Source organism: Ictalurus furcatus, chromosome 7 (genome assembly GCF_023375685.1).
Source record: "Ictalurus furcatus strain D&B chromosome 7, Billie_1.0, whole genome shotgun sequence".
NCBI lineage: Eukaryota > Metazoa > Chordata > Actinopteri > Siluriformes > Ictaluridae > Ictalurus > Ictalurus furcatus.
Window position 1 is genome coordinate 8,973,374 of NC_071261.1, and position 18,264 is coordinate 8,991,637.

At 40.1% G+C, this 18,264-nt stretch overlaps 1 protein-coding gene across 1 annotated transcript in view; it reads right to left on the bottom strand.

Annotated features, from left to right (window-relative positions):
• The window catches only part of malrd1 (MAM and LDL receptor class A domain containing 1), a 55,954-nt gene that overhangs the window by 32,613 nt on the left and 5,077 nt on the right, over positions 1–18,264 (bottom strand). The window contains exons 2-17 of the mRNA XM_053628243.1: positions 14,361–14,495; positions 12,574–12,662; positions 11,636–11,809; positions 10,822–10,918; positions 8,045–8,170; positions 7,742–7,894; positions 7,535–7,640; positions 7,084–7,451; positions 6,525–6,955; positions 5,539–5,626; positions 5,219–5,398; positions 4,957–5,116; positions 4,513–4,669; positions 4,141–4,251; positions 1,816–2,029; positions 438–685 (exon numbers count right to left, since the gene is read on the bottom strand). Of these exons, the coding sequence (XP_053484218.1) occupies positions 438–685; positions 1,816–2,029; positions 4,141–4,251; positions 4,513–4,669; positions 4,957–5,116; positions 5,219–5,398; positions 5,539–5,626; positions 6,525–6,955; positions 7,084–7,451; positions 7,535–7,640; positions 7,742–7,894; positions 8,045–8,170; positions 10,822–10,918; positions 11,636–11,809; positions 12,574–12,662; positions 14,361–14,495 (2,837 nt within the window). The remainder of the gene's footprint in view (positions 1–437; positions 686–1,815; positions 2,030–4,140; positions 4,252–4,512; positions 4,670–4,956; positions 5,117–5,218; positions 5,399–5,538; positions 5,627–6,524; positions 6,956–7,083; positions 7,452–7,534; positions 7,641–7,741; positions 7,895–8,044; positions 8,171–10,821; positions 10,919–11,635; positions 11,810–12,573; positions 12,663–14,360; positions 14,496–18,264) is intronic.

Here is an 18,264-nt window from a genome sequence, read left to right on the forward strand (position 1 = left end):
AGCTTGAAAAGGCAGTATAGAACATGATAAAGCCTTTCTTTCATTGCTCACATACAAACTTATTCACATCTCTATTCCTCTCTTTTTTGACTTCGCTCGCGCTCTCTCTCTCTCTCTCTCTCTCTCTCTCTCTGACAGAATGATTGAGAGCTGATAAAGGTAAATGGCAACCAGGTTTAATACCTTATTGGGGTTTTACAGTATCACAGAGACTGCGTTTGAAACCTCGATTTTTCCAGCTTAGCACCATTTCACCCGATAACTCCATACAACCTCTTAATGACCCATCTATCCACCTATGAAATTATTATTCCAAGATACTGTCCCTTCTGTAAGTGATCCACTGTGCTACTGTTAGAAGGCCAGGTGTTTACTGAACTGCTTCGGGGAAAAAATAACACTTAAATCCACACTAGACGCTACCCATGATATCTGACCTTGCATTCTCTGCTGCTCTGGCTGAACACTGGGCTGGAGATTTGAGCAATGTCTCCAGAGGTTTTGGAGAAAATGTTCTCCTTGTACAGGTAGTGGCCTGATGAGTTGCGCAGAGTGTGATCAGTCGACGGGCCTGTTCCCACCATGGGTGGTCTTCCTGCTTTAATTAGCCAATCAGAATTGTCGTCCTCCATTTGGCTCCAGAAGCAAAGGTCAAATTCAAAGTTACAGCGGCCATGAAAGCCCTCTGGAAAACAAAAGACATGAACAAGCAAACACAGACACAGAAACTTGTTTACATGCAAGGTGTAACTGGGCCTAAAGGACCATTACCAATCATTGTTTATATTTGATCAGGTGTCAAAGACAGAAGATAAGATCGGGCCAAGCAAAAAATGGCTTTTTTTTAAAAAAAAAAAGTTTTTTTTAGTTTAGCAATTAATAAAAAGTTAGCAAACAAAGTAAAGTGTGATGACTAAAAGTCAGAAAGTATGGAAATCAAGGATACAAGTGCATTATGGTAATAAGAAACATATACTTGATACTCGGGATAACGCACATGAAACAACTAGACAGTGGAAAAACTAGAAACAAGTAAGAAGCTAGAAGACGTGAGTAGAACAAATATGCGAGAACCAAGAAAATAAACAGTATACGAACAAGACACAGGTGACACAGATAACCTTAACACATCAAAACCAATCAGCTAAGACAAGATGAGAAAACAAAACCAAATTATTATTATTATTTTTTTAAAAGCACATGGAAAACTAAGAACAAAAGATGTGAAAGCAGCACATTTTCCAGAGAGCTGGAATTTGTGACATAAAAACTGTTAAAGTTAATATGGAATAGCTTTTGCTTTAGATTAAAAAAAAAAATTCAAAATGACCAGGTGTTTGAGGTTAACTTTCAGACAGCCTTTTAAATGGTAAATGGTGCACTTATATAGCGCTTTTATCCAAAGCGCTTTACACTGTGTCTCATTCACCCATTCACACACACACCGATGGTAGCAGAGCTGCCGTGCAAGGTGCTAACTGGCCATCGGGAGCAACTTGGGGTTCAGTGTCTTGCCCAAGGACACTTCGGTATGTGGAGTCACGTGGGCCGGGAATCGAACCACCAACCCTACGACTAGTGGACAACCCGCTCTACCACCTGAACCACAGCCGCCATTTTACACATAGATGGGTCAGTGTTGTTCCATTCATTTGTGATGGCCGACAGATGATAAACATTGTTTTACATACAATGTTTACTTAAATTAAATGTTATACTTTCAATTATTCAAGGACACTTCTTTCCTCATAGGAGGTTAAAATACATAAAAATGAATGGTCAGTCTTTTATTTTGTACTGAGTGATATTACTTACTGCAGATATAGTGGTTCTCATCTGAGCCATCCCCACAGTGGTCGATAAAATCACATAGATTGCCATCAGGAATACAGAGTCCATTAGCACATGCAAACTCGTACTTTGTGCAGGGGAGACCCGAGAAGATCAGAGGTGCACAGTCAATAAACTCAACATCATCAACCACCACGTCACCCATGTAGCTAACGCCTCGCTTACTACGGAGGATGACCTGAAAGCGCCACATAAAACATCTTAGCATGCTCATCAGCTAAACCAGTGAAAACCTTTTTATTTATTTTTGATTCTTAAGATCTCTCATGCATTAACAAAATAGATGTATGATGTACAAAATAGAAATGGAAACACATGAACTTTCATTGTACATCAAAGACTACTAAATAATTGCACATACTAATCAGGTAATATCTATGTCTGTTAAAGAAACAGAGAGAAAGTAGATTATGAAGGGGAAAAAAAAAAAAATCGCCCTCAAACAGGGAAAAGGAGCCAAAGGACATTTAGAGCTGTGGTATGCACAGAGAAGACACTTCAGCGTTGTAGGGCGCCTGTGAAGAGCACTTCAAAGCTAAGTACTGGTTCGAAATGGCATTAGAGAGTGTATGTGCCTGCAGGTGTTTGTGGTAGATGGAGTGTTGATAAAGGTTAATGATGTAAAGTGAAGAACCGCTTGAGAAAGGCTGTGGTATTTCTGAACAAATCTCTTCAACTCAAGAGCTACTCTAATCATTTGACTCCAAATTTAGTCAAACACTCATGCAAACCTGCTACAAGCATGCACAGAGGCATTGTTTAATAGCTAATTGTTTGTTTGCCTCTTATACACTTATAACCTACATTTCTAGTGAATTGTTTTGTGGTTTAGCCAAAATAAATGACATATTGCGTATTATACTAATGTAGAACTCACTTGGGGATGAGGACTTTCTAGGGTAGGGTAACTTGGTTGAGTGATTATAGCTTAATTTGACAGAAAACATTAGTACCGTCCAGTGTTGGGAGCCTAGCGTCAGGGAGTCAAACACTGGCTCAACTTAGTTAAGCCTTACATTGCACCAGCACATTGGACAATGCATCATGGTTGAGGTTGTTACTGGGGGTAGCAACATCTTGCCTCTTACTATCTAGTTACAACCATTATTAAAGGCTTTTTCAAAGGACATTTTCGCTTATTCATACATTTCTCATTTCTTCAACATAATGCAACAACCATGCAGTTGGCTACGTTTCGAAGCTGCCTGTGGTTTGGCAATACCTTATTATTTACAACTAGAAGTTGAATATATCTTCAAAAAATAAGAATTCTGATTGCTATAGACCTAGAGGACTTAACTTGGCTACTAGATGACCAAATTCAGTTATATCTGGCTTTCTGGGAATGGGTTTATTTGGAGCTGCTACCAAGATTTCTTTGGTAAAGATGGTGATACTTTGTTCCATTCCCCAGTTATGTGGGGTGGATGAAAAGAGCAGAAGGATGTTTTTACCGAATGCCAGAGTTTAACATGATCTCTTGGTAGGTAGCTATTAGATTAAAAGCAGATATTAGAGTTCTTCTAGACACACTCAAGCTAATTATCACCACCCTCGCTACACTAGGGGTGTCTACTGTGCCTTCTTTGCTTTTTGGTCACTGTCCTGTGAGACTGGCTGCTTGCCCTATACATTACTCATCTATCCCTCCATAGGGTGGCTTGGAGTCAGTAGGTGTACCTTACCACATCTTTTACATCTAGTAAAACCTTATTTACTTATATAGAAAACAAGGATATGCTCTGATTCAAACAATAGAGGTTTAAGAAGTGTTACTCATTGATATATCTGAAGTTGTTAGGCCAGGTTTATCTATGAAGGAATTTCAGGAAGTTAGCACCCCCCACATCACCATTTGAAAGCTATAGTGATGTGTTTAATGGAATTTTTGGGGGGTTTGGTTGGGGTTTATTTGATCAACATTAGCACAATTTCAAAGGATTACCACCTTTCCAATATGAATTGATAAAATAGCATATACAGGAGTTGCTTGAGATAGGCCAATCTTTACAATTACTAAATCAATTATCATTGTCCAGAAAAAGGATGGCAGCATTCACTTCCATTCTTGAGGTGAGTCACAGAATGCTGCGGATCCCATTGGGTCCCTTTTACATGATCAGTTTCAGGTTTATGGCTCTTTGAGTATAACAGAATAGTGTACTGGTGAAGAGGCTTTTGGATTTGCATTTAAATTCTGGGAACTCTTGCACTCTAGTCACGGTACTGTGTGAATATTCCAACATGCTTGATAATTGAAGAAGAACTTTGGGAAATGTTTATACAGACCTGAAAATTGTGGCGGATTCCGATGAAAATTTTGCCAAGCATCCAGCGGCTGCCTTGGTTTCCAGTTTCAGACCACACCTCATGTGTGACATTACCAGACTTGATACAAACCTACAAACACACAAAGGGAAAAACTTGGCAGATAAAAAGGCACGTTGTTATTTAGTAAATGTAATTGAAATGCATTGTACACACACACACAAACACAGTGTGAATTTTAATATAAGATTAACCCTTCATCACAAGCCTCAGAAAATTGGAAATCACAGGACAGGAGCATAAATGTAATGAAGAGAGCTTGTGCTATAATGCTGTATATCATTTTTGTTTAATAACTGATTTAATCTAAGAGATGAAATTTGAAACATCCACCTGTAGCGTTCCCACAGTGAAGCCACTCATGTAGTACCAGAATTCCATGGTGCACTGGGGCCCTGTGGCAGTGATGGGTGGGGTTATAAGATCAGACACATGGCCATAACCACCATTAGAGCTGTCTGCATAGATGTACCATCCTTCTGCAGTGCCACTGAGTCCAACACACAAAGTGCACAACTTAAAGGATTAACCAAACTGGATGATGCCTACAATTTATTTCAAATAAAAGGTAGAAGACTCAAACTGCATCGAAACATATGATATTTTTTGCTATACACTAAAGACATTTGTGTTTGAGTTCGAAAGATTGAAAATGACATGATGGATCAGAAGAACATGGCACATTTTGTTAGAACGGACTCAAAATATTCCAATACTTTTGGAGGGGACTGTATATAGAACCTCATACATATAAAATATACACATGGAGTTACTTACAGTGTATGGTCATTAACAGGCCTGTGATATTCTTCACCATGATATATAGTTTCTCCTTGTCCTATTAGCCACTTGAAGGCATGTAGTGGAACTGGAGGTTTGGGACTATCCAGCTCCCACCCACATAAATTTCCACCCTCAAAATAACACCGTTCCATCACTAAAAAGTTTTGAGAGCGAGAGAGAAAGTGACAGAGTGAGGAGCATTTGTATGTGTGAATGAGATATGGATGGAGTGATAGATAGATCAACACAGACATACCACAGCCTTGTTCATCAGACCCATCAGAACAATCCTGTCTGAAGTCACACACTTGATTCTGGCTCACGCACTCTCCATAGGCCCCACACACAAACTGGCCCAGTTGACAGTGACTAGGAGGCAATGTGGGATGGCTGATTGCAGGAGTCATAGTGCTGGCTACAAATGAAGGGAGTTCACCTAAACACACACACACAGAAAAAAACGTGTGATCATCCAAATTTTAAAAAGCGCACGCACTTGTTTTATAGGTCAGTCTATGAGAGTCTTGATCGACCATTATGTGTCAAAAACAATTGGTGTCTCATTGGCACATTTACCCTCATATGGCTCACAGCCCAGAAATGAGAGGTCATCTATTGCTATATCTCCTGTGAAGTCATCTCCCACTGTTCCCTCTACAAGAATCTGAGACAAATTTGAGAGAGGAAAAGAAAAGTTTACACTTGTTTGTATCATGTATCTTGAATATCAGGATTATACCTAGAGAGAAATCATCTGCATTTCTGCATCTAACTGGTCAAACCATCTCAGATCAACAGAATCTTACAATGTTAGACATGTGTTATTCAAATGCACTGCACATACAATATATCCCTGTCAAACAAAACATTGTATCATGATATGCAAACATTTTATATAACAAATTATATAACAACGCAGGAAGTTGGAAGTGCTCAGATGTTATGATTTTGATTTGAGGCCAGAGAGGCTTGTGACAGTCCAGATACAAGAAGAATAAAATGAGGTGTATACAGCTTTTTAAAAAAAAAAAAAAAAAAAAAAAAAAAAAAAAAAAAAAAAGAGGAAAGGTTTGGAAATGAGAGGTGCTCAGATGTTTCAAATGTCTTTTAAAGTGTCAATGCATTTGTAGTGTGTGTGTGTATGTGTGTTTAATGATCTAAAGCGAAAGGTTTTACAGCTTTGGGGCAGAGACCACAATACTGCTGATAGCAGACGTTGCCAAGGTTATGCTGCTTTAGAGAACATCTAATTATAGTTATCAGGGAAAGGACAGGGCTGTGTGTGACAGTGTGCGTGTATGTGTCCCTTCTTTTGCACATCTGGGTAGATGAAAGCTATGACATGTTTTTGATCGTGATAGGTGATTCATCAAAAGCAGTAAAAAGTCAATGCTGAGAGAATTCAATAAATAACATACTTAAGAATGGTGTTATTTACAATATTTCAGCCTTCCAGCATTGTGTATTCATTCACTCTTCATCGTTCAATATCTGCATGATGGAAGGTGATTTTATGATGAAATGTTTTTAAATGAAAAAGTGGGAACGAGCTGAGATTTCACCTGGAAGGGCCGTGCACTGCTGATGTACAGGGTCTTTCTGTGCCATAGGTTGCCCTGGTCACCGTGACGAATCCACAGCATTTGGCCACGCCCACTGTCATAGTTGCGGATGTAGACAGCTAATTGGAAGATGTACTGGCCCAGCATGTGGTAGTGGAACCTGAAAACACAAGTTGCCCAAGGGACTTCTCCTTTGCTGACAGTGGGATGAAATGGTCTACTAATGAGTACAGCAGTGTCTTTGAACTTCTGAGGGGCAGAGGACTCAATGTAGAGGTAGTGCCCACTCACACTGGACCATGTGTGGTCCTTAAAGGGGCCGGTGTTGGGAGTGGGAGTGGATCCTTGGTTCCAGGTCCAATCAAAAATGTCGTCTTTATCCTGAGTCCAGCTGCATAAGCCATCCTCGAAATCGCACATTAACTCAGAGGCTGAAAAAGCAAGGAGAGATGAGAGACACACACATATATTTAACAAATGACTTTGTTTTGCATTGTAAGAAATGCACAATTTTTTTTTTGTTATTAAAATCTCTTGCTATATTAAAACAAGAACGTACAGCAGTTTTCCTCATCGGTTCCATCGCCACAGTCATCAACAAGGTCACAGAGCTTGAGGCGGTCCACACATGCTCGGCTCAGCCCACAGTGGAAGTAGTCGGGGGTAGGACACTCGTCCATGGGCACCGGTAGTGAGCAGTTGTGAAATGTGATGTCATCCAGTGCAGAGATTCCATCATACACGCCCAGGCTCAGTTTGGACACCAAGATCTGGAAAGGACTTCTCTGGCGGCCAAGCTGCACAGTCACTGGCTGCCAAAAGTTTCCCTGATGGTAAAGTGTGCGCCACAGAACTGTGAAGTTCTCCATGCCTTTGATTTGCAGGTACATGTTGGCTGCACCCACGGATATACCAGCGTTGTAATGCCTACGACCAAAATATCAGACATCAAATTTATTCATCTATCAATATATTCATGACAGATGAAAAATACAAGATCTCCCTTTTACCAGAAGGAAATTTTACAGTCCGGGCCAGCCTGCTGGAACGTCGGACTCCGGAGTAAAGCATGCTGAGAAAAACTGCTGCGGTTCTTTAGGACTAGAAGAAAGTGGCCTGATAGGGAGGAATTTAAGCATAAATATATATATATTAATATTAATATATATATGTTAATATTTTCATCTGTGGAATGAAAGCTGTATGTATGTGCTTACCAGTGCTTGAGTTGGTAGAGTGGTCTCTTGGAGGTGCTTTGCAGTGATGGTCTGTGGAGACGACTTGAGGCGAGCTTCTGACCCAGTCGAACCCATCACCAGGCGCGAATTCATGCCAGCCACATGCACCTGCCTCGAAATCACACTGTGCAGCTGTAGAAGACACACAAACATGCATAAACACGATTTTTTCAATCTGTGCAGAGGAAGCTAAAAGTATGATAAAATGTTGGAAAACACTAATGCTTTACAAATTATGCATATAGTAAGGTTAATAGATTTACAATACTAAACAATACTCACAACAGTTGGCCTCATCTTCTCCATGACGACAGTCCAGAGTAAAGTCACACACTTGCTTTGGGTCCACATATACACCTGCCCCACAGTCAAACTGAGTGGGACTTGCAGAGGACGCACGTCTTCCCTCTGCCATTTGGTAGGTAGAATGTAACGTATTAGGCATACTTTCATTTTGGGCTGGGCAACATGATATAATATCAATATCGTAATGTATTATGCCACAATACACTTTAGATTTTTGAAATAAAATGACAAACTCTGATTTAAAGCGGCTGTTAAAATTTTGCGGTGGATTGTAAAAATTGCTCAATTCAATAACCCTTATAATAATAGACATTCATAACACATCCTTACAGAAATACAGATGTAGATTTACATCCTTAATGTGCACTTATACGTTCATAAAGAGAAAAAGCAAATAGTTATAAGAGTAAAAAAAAAAAAAAAAAAATTACTAAATGTACTAAAAGTACTAAAGGGTATGGAATGTTTTGTTATGATCATATTGTTAATAAAAATCTTGGGACAAACATATGAAGTTTGACAATTTTTTTTTTATTTTCCTTCTTTTAGATTTGCATTTAATAACATTTAATAAAAGTGTCAAACTGACAGGAAAATGCGACAGTACTTATGTATATGTCTATACATCATGTACAATGGATATAATAAGTCTACACACCCCTGTTAAAATGGCAGGTTTTTCTGATGTAAAAAAAAAAAATGAAACCAAGATAAATCATGTTAGAACTTTTTCCACCCTCAATGTGAAAAACAATCAGAAACATTTTAGGGAAAAATAGGAAAAAATAAAAAAAGGTTACAATAACCTGGTTGCACAATTTTATAACTAGGGATGTGGCTGTGTTCAGAAAGAACCGAACACCTCCAATCTCATGTTCCAAAGTAATTATCATACAACTGTCAATGAAATTATTCTTATTAACCCCTAAGAAAGACCAGCTATTTCCATAGGATCGCAGGATGGTCTGCAAAGAGCTGAGAACGCATGCGTGGTATCTCACTTGTTGAAAGATTTCAATCAGGAGAAGAAGAATTTCCAAAACATTAAATGTACTATGGAACACAGTAAAGGCCATCATGAACAAATAGAGAAAATGGGGCAGCACAGTGACCTCACAAGGAACAGGACATCTCTCCAAAATGTTTAAAAGGACAAGGCAAAAACTTACTAGGGAGGCTGCAAAGAGACCTACAGCAACATTAAAGGAACGGTAGAAATATCTCACAAGTACTGATTATTACGCTTTGCATGTGACAACAATCTCTTATATCATGCTTTAGGGCTGCTTTTCTTCAGCCAGAACTGGGGCTCTTATTAAAAGTGGAGGGAATCATGAATAGCTACAAATAGCAGTTGATTTTAGTGCTAAACCTTCAAGTGTCTGCTAGTAAAATGAATACGGAATATGGAATTTCACCTTTCAGTATGTCCGTGACACAAAACATACATCCAAATCAACAAAGGAATGGTTTAACCAAAATTTTGAACGAGCTAGCCAGATCCCAGACCTGAATCCAATTCAAAATCTATGGGGTGACCTGAAGCAGGCTGTGCACAGGAGACGCCCTCACAATTTGATTGATCTAGAATGTTTTTGCAAGAAAGAGTGGGAAAATATTACCAAGTCAAGATGTGCCACGCTGACTCTTAACCAAAAAGACAGAGTATTAGTATTAGTTTAGGGGTGTGAATACTTATGCAACTAGGCTGCTGTAAGTTTTTTTTAATTAAGAGTTTTTCACTTTATTTCTAAACGTTGCATGATTTATCTTAGTTGAATTTTTTTTTTACACCACAAAAACCTGCCATTTTAACAGGGGTGTGTAGATTTTTAATTTTTTTTTTAATATCCATTGTATTGTAGAAATGTAGATCATATAGAAAGTATCAAGATATCGTTGTTATATCATCAGCCTCTTAGGATACAATGGTAAAATGGTAATGACTACAGCAGAGCTCATCTAAATCTTTATCACTGATCATTTTTATTGAAGAACTGATTATACTGTATGCAATAACTCGATGAGTTGTCTCATGAATGTAACAATGATTATAATGATATATCGTGATGAAACAGTCATGCAATCAAGCAAATAATTAAATAGTTGATCAGTCAGTATCAAAGTAGCAGTTAATATGTTGTGTTGAATTGTGCAATCACTCCCTGTTTCTCAAAATCCTGCAACTGTATTTTTTCTCCCCCCCCCCTTTCCTTCCAACAATAGATAGCATTAAGGCTGAAAGATGTAGTGCAGTTATTTATAGACAAATAAAACTGAGCCCATGTTCATGAGGACATATTTCACTGTGGCAGAGGGAAAGGTAAGCTATAAAATGAGAACCAAAATGATAACTTATACAGTTATATAACATAACTGAGACAGATTATAAATGTCATTCATCTTTATTTCACCTCTTTTTAATTTGCACAATCAGCAACAGTTAAATGGGGCTTTTCCCAGATGAAAAATGGCACTCATCAACCTTCTCTTTCCTTTAATACACCCAAGTAGTATTTTATGATCTCCTTCCTTATAATTACATAATTTTGTTAAATGATCTACTCTACAATATACCGTGTATCCACATATGAGCTGCCAATTTTGCCCCAGAATCGATCCTAATCTCCTTCAAAGGCTCAGTATCAGCTTTACTCTTACCCTTATTTTTAAGTTGACCTAATTCTAATTGAATTGTAAAGTTTGATTACGTTATCAGGTTATTATGTTAGGGGTGTGTGGTTGTATGTTACCTCCAGTAGACACACAGCCTGGGCTAAACGACAAGTCATCAAAGGCAATAACTTCGTTAGGATCAATGTTGCCAAACACCAGTCCACGAAATATTACCTGTAGAGTCATTTTACTTATAATATAATTCCACTTCAAACTCAACATTCGACATTTTGTAACAATATACTTAGGTTTAAAATCACAATAATGTACAGATGAATACTTTATTTTCATTTTTTTACCCTTAATTTCCAAATATAATGAATGCTCTTAAAATCTGAGGAACAGCGGTAACACAACCAGCAAGAAGAAAAGGGTCAAGTCCTAAAACAGTCTGGTAAGTTCTGGTAAATTGTGTCTGCTAACCATTTTAATGTGCCTCCATAATTCCAGTCCATAACAGGTTTTACTGGTCAAAGTCCAATTTATGGATTTTTTAGCAGCACACTTTATGGCTGTGAGTTCATTAATGACTAAGGCAGAATTGTAATTCAGTTCATATCAGTAATACACCTTTCAAACAAGGAAGAGGTTTCAGAGTTCCCCCTGAAGAAGTGATTATTTATTTATTTTTGCTTTTCTCCCTTGCTCACACTGAGCACACCTTCAAGCAGTTCTCTGAAAATTAACATCCATGTTACAGGCAGTTTGAATTAAGGACACTCATTAAAGGAAGCAATCTAAATCAAATAAAGCAACACAGGACATTCGACAGAACTAAGTGATCCACAGATTCACTTAATCATGCTTAAGAGTTTATCTATAAAGCGATAATGTTAAGTGTTGCTCAGTAAATTGCTAAGGGGCTTTGTAAATTTACACACGTACACATACCTGAAACTCCTGGCTCTGTCTGAATGTAACTGAGGTTTTTATCCAAGGCTTTGTAAGTGGCTCATTATTCAGTCCTGTATGAATCCAGATTTGTCTCTGCTCTCCTGAAGGTTCTGATTTAACCAGAACCTGTAAGTCTCCACCCACCTGGCCAATGTGATAGTAGAACGTGACCTGCAGAGTATGAAGAATGAGCACACTCAAATTAGCACATGCTAAAGGGGAAAACATCAGAAATAGGATATTAATGTTTTTTCATGAGCTATGCTTTTTGGATTAGATGTGGATCATAAAATATCATGCCAAGTTTTATAATCCAGTACAGGTCTCAAGATTTTTTATTCAGTCATTCATCTTCAGTAAGTGGTTTGTCATGGTCGTGGTGGGTACAGAACCAGTTCTGGTAAAACTGGGTGCAAGGTGGGAGAATTCACCTACAGCAATCTACAATTCGTTGTAACCAATCAACCTATTGTGCATGTTTTTGGAAAGTGGAAGGAAATCAGAGAACCCAGAGGAAAGCCACATGAACACAGAGAGAATATGTGAAACCCGAGCAGACAGTAACTCGAGCCCAGGATTGAAACCTGCACCCAAGAGCTATGAAGCTACTCAGTGCACCACTGTGCCTTCCTGCTCAACAATTGCAGTGTATAAATATATATGAAATCCTACTCAGGAATTTTTGCACATTTATGTATCCATCAATAAGACAAATTATTTTACAAAACATTACAATATGTTCACTAGGCCTGTGCTAGCTGAGGTTTTGTTTATCTCTGACTTATGTAGGAATTTAAGGCAATCAGTTGTCAATCGTTTTAACCTCTTATGAGCTTATGCTCATAATCCAGTAGCTACATGAAACACAATGTAAAATAATTAAAATAATGTTCTAGAATAAGCGTGGAAATATTGATCCATGCAATACACAGTACCGTGCAGGACTCTGAGGGCAGAAAAAATGGACTGGATATTTCTGCAATGACTATCTCTCCAGTTTCAGAGTGCAAGAACAAGTAGTGTCCTAAGTGAAAAAAGGGAACATTGTTACACTACTTTCTTTGATATACAGTGCGCTCCATTAATATGCACCCTTGGTAAATATAAGCAAAGAAGACTATAAAAAATTATTTGTTTAACACTTTGATCTTTTGTTAAAAAATATCACAAAAATACTCTGCTCTTATGAATATCAAACAATTGCAAACACAACACAGGTTTATCAAAAACAATTTTTGTTAAATATAGGTGTTCAAAAATTGGCACCCCTATGAAGTCATATGAGAAAAATATATCTGAAGTATATTCCCATTGATATTTCATTTTTTTTTTTAGTACACCTGGGTGACTAGGAACAGGAAACTGTTCAAACATAACTTCTTGTTTCACAGGGGTATAAATATGAGGTAACATAGGCCAAATTCCCTTAGTCATTCATAAAAATGGGTTAGACCAAGGAATATAGCTGAGGTGTGCGGCGAAATTTTGTTGAGCTTCACAAAATGGGAAGTGGCTATAAGAAAATAGCACAAGCATTGAAAATGCCCATCTCCACCATCAGGGCAATAATTAAGAAGTTCCAGTCAACTTGAAATGTTATGAATCAACCCGGAATTGGACGTGTGTCTCTATCGTCTCAACGCACTGTGAAGAGGATGGTTCGAGTGGCCAAAAAATCTCCAAGGATCACAGTTGGAGAATTTGCTCTCATCCAAAAACAAACTCGAGCGTCTTCAGTTTGCCAGACACTACTGGAACTTCAAATAGGATCGGGTTCTATGGGAAGATGGAACCAAAATAGCGTTTTTTGGCAATAAACACCAGAGGTGGTTTTGGCACAGAGAGGTAGCCATATGGAAAAGTACCTCATGCCCACGTTTAAATATGGTGGAGGATCTTTAATGTTTTGAGATATTTTTCTGCCAGAGGACCTGGACATTTTGTTAGGATACATGGCATCATGGACTATCAAATATCAACAGATATTAAATGAAAACCTGACTACCTCTGCCAGAAAGCTTCAAATGGGCCGTGGTTGGATCTTCCAGCAGGACAATGATCCAAAACATACATCAAAATCAACAAAAATAGTTTACAGACCACATTATCAAGGTCCCGCGATGGCCATCCCAGTCCCCTGACTTGAACCCCATAGAAAACCTGTGGGGTGAACTGAAGAGGAGAGTCCACCAGTGTGGACCTCGAAACGTGAAGGATCTGGAGAGATTCTGTATGGAGGAACGGTCTCTGAACCCTTTCCATGTATTCTCCAACCTCATCAGGCATTATAGGAGAAGACTCAGAACTGTTATCTTGGCAAAGGGAGCTAGCACAAAGTATTGAATAAAAGGGTGCCAATAATTGTTGCACACCTATAGTTAACAAAGATATATATATTATATATATATATATATTTTTTTTTGATAAACCTGTGCTGTGTTTGCAATAGCTTGATATCCCTGAGAGCAGAATATTTTTGTGTTTAAACAAAAGTTCAAAAGGTTAAACAAAGACAATTTTTCACAACGTTCTTTGCTCATAATTACCAAGGGTGCCAATATTAGTGGAGGGCACTGTACCTCAAATATCTCTGTCATGTACAAGTATTTAATATATTGTAATAAATGTGCACACATGCTTTCCATTTGATGGCATAGATTACATTAACAATGTATAAACAGTTTTATTACTTCTACTAAGTGCCTAAAGAAAGTGTACATACCTGCAGGGTTGCCAGTGTGGTCTAATGGAGGTCCAGGATCAGTCAGGCATGAGCCTCGAGTCCACAAATTATTTGGGTCTGGTGTTTGCAGATCACAAAGACCATCTTCAAAATCACATCTCTCTGAATGGGTACCTTAACAATTGGAAACCAGAATCATTTTGTACTGTAAAACCAAAAAAACCCCACATCTATATACACAATCAATGAACTTATTTTACTGCATATTCACTCAATTTAGTAGCTGCCAGTTTTTACTGACCATTAGCCAGTGTCACTCTGATCCATACTCACAATAGCTATGTTTCCATGCATGCATTTTTATGCAAATTTTGGGATATCACATAAAAAAGGCTGGATGGAAACACCAGATGCAAATACAATCGTCTGGGTTAAGCATGTAACCCTGTTCCCTGCAAAGGGAACGAGATGTTGCGTGAGCTTGATGCTGTGGGAAGCGCACTCGTGTGCATCTGGTATCTGATGTCTATGTAAAATCATGCCTATTTATAGGTGACGTGTGTTGCGTGACTATAAAACGGTGCCTGTAAACCATATCATCAGCCTCTATTATCTGAAGCAAAGACGCGATTCACAGGCATGCCCCAGTATGACAAAGCTATGCAACATCTCGTTCCTCTCTCAGGGAACAAGGTTACATGGTAACATGCGTAACCCAGACCCATACTGAGGGTATGGCCTGTTCAAAATGGTCTGAGCCAGAGAGTCACTGCAAGACCCTCGAGTCCAGGGTGGAATCCATGTCCAAACTGTAATATCGAATGAATGCATGCAGCATCGACCACCCTGACGCAGCACACACATCCTGTAAGGGTACCCCTTGGGATAAAACTTTCGAGGAGGCGACCCCCCTAGTGGAATGAGCCCTTATGCCCAGAGGCGTAGCGAGACCGCACGCCTCATAAGCGATAGAGATTGCTTCCACTATCCAATTAGAGATGCGCTGCTATGATATAGCATCACCTCTACTGTCGCCACCAAAGCAGACCAGCAACTGATCCGACTTACGCCACTGGCTGGAGTGTATGTAAATACAGAGAGCCCTTAATGGACATAGTAGGTGCAATTTCTCTTGTTCTGGTGTAAAGAACGGAGGAGAGCAGAAATGCTGCAATACTACTGGCTTGGCAGAAGATATAGGCACTTGAATATAATCCAGCCTAGGACATAGGAAGGCCTTGGCTAATCCAGGGGCAAAGTCACGGCATGTAGGGGCAACAGAGAGAGCTTGTAGATCTCCTACTTGCTTGAGAGATGTCAGGACCAGCAGAAGAGCTATCTTTAGAGTCAGAAACTTCTCTGAGGCTGACTCTAAGGGCTCAAATGGCACATCTGAAAGACCTTGCAGGACCACAGAAAGGTCCCAGGAAGGTATGCATGGTCTGCAGATGGGCATTGGCCACCTGACACCATGCATAAACCATGATGTTGCCCCACAGAGGCTTCATCAATAGGGGCGTGGCTGGCCAAAATGGTGGCCCCATAGACCCTAATTGGAGAAGGAGCCAACCCTGCTGAAAAATGTCCTGTAAGACCTCCAGGACTGTAGCTATTGCACAGTTTACTGGGATAACTGATGTTCCTCACGCCACAAGACAAAAAGTCGCCACTTGAGCGGATACAATTTTCTCATGGATGGCGTTCTAGCATTCAACATGGTCTCTACAACCTTGGTTGAGAGACTGACACCTATGAGCTGGTGACCCTCAGGGGCCAGACCCACAGTATCCATAGTTCCGGCCGAGGGTGATAATTCAGCCCTCTGGCCTGAGACAGTAGATCCCTGCGAACAGGAATCTCCTAGGGAGTGCCATATTCAAGCTGGCCAATAAGGTGCTAATAGCAGCAGACGTAGACGGTCTGGGCGAACTCTCGCTAGAACTTGTGGGAGCAGAGCGATCAGGGGAAAGACATACAGAGGTGACCTTGGCCACGTGTGTAACTTGGCATCCAGCCCTAATGGTGCGGGAGGAGTGAGGGCGAACCACAGCGAGCAGTGTGTTGTTTCCTTGGAGGCAAACACATCCACTTCCACTTGGCCGAACATCTGCCATAAGGACTCCACCACTTGTAGATAGAGCCTCCAGTCCCCAGGCCTCAGTCCCTGCCTCGACAGGATGTCTGCCCCCACATTCTAGTTACCCGGAATATACTTTGCACTCACTGACAAAAACTTTCCCTTTGCCCAGAAAAAAATTAGTTGTGCCTGCCAGAACAGAGGGCATGAATGTAACCCTCCCTGTTGTTTAATATATGAAACCACCGCTGTATTGTCTGTCACAACTAACACATGGTGACCTCTCAACTGAGGAAGAAAGAATTTCAGTTAGAAATATGGCCCACATTTCTAGGTGATTTAAATGCCACTCTAGACGAGGGGCTCCAGAGCTGGATGGCTGTCTAAGACTGCACCCTAGCCCGTGAGGGAGCCATCTCTCATTACCATCTTGTGATACGGAGATGCCCCTTGAGTGTGACCCGAGGCTAGAAACTGGGGACACCTCCAAATTCTCAGAGCACGTAGGCATCACTGCATGACACTGATTACTCTCAGGGGTTTTATCCTCACATGAAACCCCGACTTTTCAGCCACCACTGAAATGGTCTCATGTGAAATAAGCCCAATGGTATGATGTTGGCTGCTGCTGCCATAAGCCCCAAAGGTCTCTTGTAGAGACTGGAGGGGATGCCCATACCCAGCTTTTTCTTGCTTAATGTTGATAGGATTGACCCTATGCATGTTGGGGATAGATACACCCTCATTATAGTAGAATCCCATATAACCTGTAGAAAAGTCACCCTCTGCACTGGAGAAAGCACACTTTTCTTGGGGTTCAACCTGATCGTGCTAGAATTAACCAGTCATCCAGGTAGTTTACTGCACAGATGCCCTGGAGTCGCAAGGGAGTCAGAGCAGCATCCATGCACTTCATGGAGGTGCGAGAGGGTAAAGCTAGACCGAAGGGAAGAACATGATATTGGTACGTGTTGCCTCCAAATGCAGAACATTTTGAACCTTTATGTGTGAAGAGTACGGTTCAGATGATCTAAAATTGGCTGCATACTCCCATCTTTTTTGTGGATCAGGAAATAATGGCTGTAAAAACCTCCCTCCCTCAGAGAAAGGGGTACATGTTCTGTGGCCTCTTTATCCAAGAAAGATCATACTTCCTGCGCTAACATCAGGCTCTGCTCTGTGCTGACTACCTCTGAACCGGGGGGTGTTCGAGTTCTGAACTGGACCCCAGTAACCCTTTTCTATGGTGGACAGAACCCATGGAGACACAGTTAACAGTAGTTTTCATGCTGCCATATGGTCTTTTAGTGATGTTACATTTTTTCACATTCTGTTGGAGGAAAATCATCAGATTTTCATTGCCCTGTGACAGCTCGCTGACCAGAGAACACTGAAAACCTGGGATGACATTGGCTAGGGCCCTACAGTAATACTGGGGGCTACCTGCCCTAACAACCTCACGTCCCCTGATACCTCCCTCTGCAGCCCATCCGGTCCGCTCCTTCTTTGCCTGCTTGTCATTGATCATCATTCTTAGATCAGGCCTACTAGCTACTAGTGACTGTGGCCACCTGGTCTGCCTGGCTTTCCGAGTGGGGAGGCGGCCCAGCACACTCGCCTTCTGTGCCTCCCTCACACTAGTACTGACATTAAACTTTAGTGCTGCAATCATATCACCAGTGTGGAATTATTACGAGGTCTCAAGAAACAATGAAAAATTTGCCATTTGCCATCTATTTTGAAAGGCCTATTAAAATGTTCATTGTAAAATGAATATTTGTTGTGTTTATTTATTTGATTCTTAATTAAAACAACAATCTACAACATTACTGTAAATAATATAACCAAGTCAACATCTGTGATATT